General features: G+C 35.1%; 1 protein-coding gene across 1 annotated transcript in view; it reads left to right on the top strand.

The window, feature by feature from the left end:
- LOC135195444 (lactosylceramide 4-alpha-galactosyltransferase-like) overlaps nucleotides 1-2,500 on the top strand; it is a 13,267-nt gene that overhangs the window by 10,756 nt on the left and 11 nt on the right. The window contains exons 6-7 of the mRNA XM_064221683.1: nucleotides 1,524-1,715; nucleotides 2,126-2,500. The exon at nucleotides 2,126-2,500 is cut by the window's right edge and continues 11 nt beyond it. Coding sequence (XP_064077753.1) covers nucleotides 1,524-1,715; nucleotides 2,126-2,278 — 345 coding nt within the window. The 3' untranslated portion in view covers nucleotides 2,279-2,500. The remainder of the gene's footprint in view (nucleotides 1-1,523; nucleotides 1,716-2,125) is intronic.

The following is a 2,500-nucleotide window of genomic DNA, read 5'->3' as shown; positions in this document are numbered from 1 at the left end:
ATCATTCTGACGATAATTATTGGTGAAGGTTTAAAGCCAATATACGGTATGGCTATTTTTTTTCCAGTAAATAGGTAGATAGCCTATAAATAAAAATTGCTTGACATTGGATATAGCAGTTATCAAATCAAGCTTGTCTACTATGTTTTTGAAAATTACCAACTATTCCCTACATCTTGTCAATCTGATTGTGACCTATAAAGTTGACTGTAATTTCTTAGGAAACCTATTTATTAACATATTTTGTTGGTTTGTTCATTATGACAATTATCAGTGGAGAGGTTCCAAGTTCATAAAGGTGTACTGCTTTGCTTGTATTTAAATTTGTATGTCCTTGTTGCCAGAGGTTTAGCCTTCGTTACGTATAGCCAATCATCCATCGAAAAAGAGGGAAGAAATGCTGTCATAAGTTACGTAACGAGTGCGTTCGAAACCTTTGCTCTGAGTAAGTTGGCCCGTCTTCAAGAAAAGCCAATTTTACATTGTAAGTACCAAATTTATTCAACCTACGTAATGCAGAATACAGTCAAAATTTATGTGTAGATATAATATGTATTCTGAATAAGCGTTATATTTATGAAATGCATAGATAAAAAGTTATTGCGAAAAAACCGTGTTACAGAGGCCCTGAATCTCATAGTAGGGTACAACCCTAATGGTAGTCATGAATTAATGTCTGAAACAGCTGTGGCCATTGAAAGATAAGAGGAAAACATATCAATATTTTACACCTTTTCCTTCAAAGTTTTCCTCTTGAAGATAAGAAGGGACAGAGAATTAGACACGAGTTCTGTTAAAACAGGAGGGTTTAGACATACATCAGCACTCAGTGAATATATATATATATATATATATATATATATATATATATATATATATTTATATATATTATATATGTATGTATGTATGTATGTATGTATGTATGTATGTAGTATGTATATATGTGTATGTATGTATATATATATATATATATATATATAATATATATATATATATATATATATATATATATATACATGCATGCTTGCGTCATTTTACAGAATGTTACACAGACACTATCTCTAAGTTCTTTTTTTTTTTTTAGTTTTCTAAAAAGAACATTAGTGTGCTGGCTTTGTCTGTCAACTCGCACTCTTTTCTGTCTGCCCTCATATCTTAAAAACTACTGAGGCTAGAGGGTGGTATGTTGATCATCCAGCCTCCGATCATCAAAAATACAAAATTGCAGCCCTCTAGACTCATTATTTTTTTTCTTATTATTTCATTTAAGGTTAAATTTAGCCTTAATCATGCGTCTGGCAATGCTATGGGCCAGACCACCACCTGGCGGTGGTTAAAATTTCATACAGCATTATACCGAGACGACCGAAAGATAGATCTATTTTCAGTAGCCTTGACTATATGATATACAGAGAAGTCGATTGCGCCGAAGAAACTGGTGCATTTATTGCTCGTTGAATTGGAAATAAATTTTCGTTCTTCCTAACAATAAATGATCCTAATCTCACATGTTCTCCCCTCAGCCCTACGTCTGGGGAGAGAATGGCCCTCGGACAGTGTCAGCAGTCCTCAGAGACGTCTGCAAAGAAGATGTCCTTTTCCAGGATCTGGAATGCGAAGGAGTGCGAATCCTGTCCCACGCGGCTTTCAATCCAGTTCAGCCAAATGGCAGAGTGCTGCTGTTTCAGAGGACCCAGGAGAAGAATATAAGAAAGGTGAATCTCTCTTTAAATATTAAATTGATTTCAGGAAGTAAAATGACAAAAGTATCCTGCATAAGAGTACCAAGATTCCTTCCACGCTTATGCTAGGTGGATCCTTCCATGCTTGTACTAGGTGAATCTTTCCATGGTTAAGCTAGGTAGGTGGCATAATTCATGAGGAATTTCAAGTTGTCATGAATCAATATTCAATGCATATTTAAGGATCTATCTACATTTGGATCTTAACAATATTAGGATACGTAGCTTGTACTCATGATAGGTACTCCAAGCGCAATCATACCCTGCAATGACAGTGGTCATAAATTAAGTCATCAGTCGGCATAAACATTTGAGAAACAGATATGAAAAGAAACCAAGATTTCTTTAAATGATTGACATAGTGACGTTTTTTCTTCTTCCAGAGGTTCCCGTACTCTTACGCAATCCACTTCTGGAACAGAATGACTCACAGTCAACCGGTTTTCAAGAACACGGATTCAGTCTACGATCTCGCTGCCGCGTCGTTCTGTCCAATAAGCAGACGAGCGGCGACACAAAATTCACCCTATTACTGAGTCTGTGTATCTCATGTTTACTACATGTGACCAACAATTAAATCTGTTTACTACAAGTGACCAGCAAATAAATCTGTTTACTACAAGAGACCAGCAAATAAATCTGTTTACTACATGTTACCAACAATTAAATCTGTTTACTACAAGTTACCAACATATAAATCTGTTTACTACATGTTACGAACAATTAAATCTGTTTACTACAAGTTACCAACATATAAA

The sequence above is a fragment of the Macrobrachium nipponense genome, chromosome 16 (assembly GCF_015104395.2).
Source record: "Macrobrachium nipponense isolate FS-2020 chromosome 16, ASM1510439v2, whole genome shotgun sequence".
In the NCBI taxonomy this organism is placed as follows: domain Eukaryota; kingdom Metazoa; phylum Arthropoda; class Malacostraca; order Decapoda; family Palaemonidae; genus Macrobrachium; species Macrobrachium nipponense.
The sequence above is the reverse complement of the archived record's forward strand: the minus strand, read 5'-3'. Positions and strand labels throughout refer to the sequence as shown.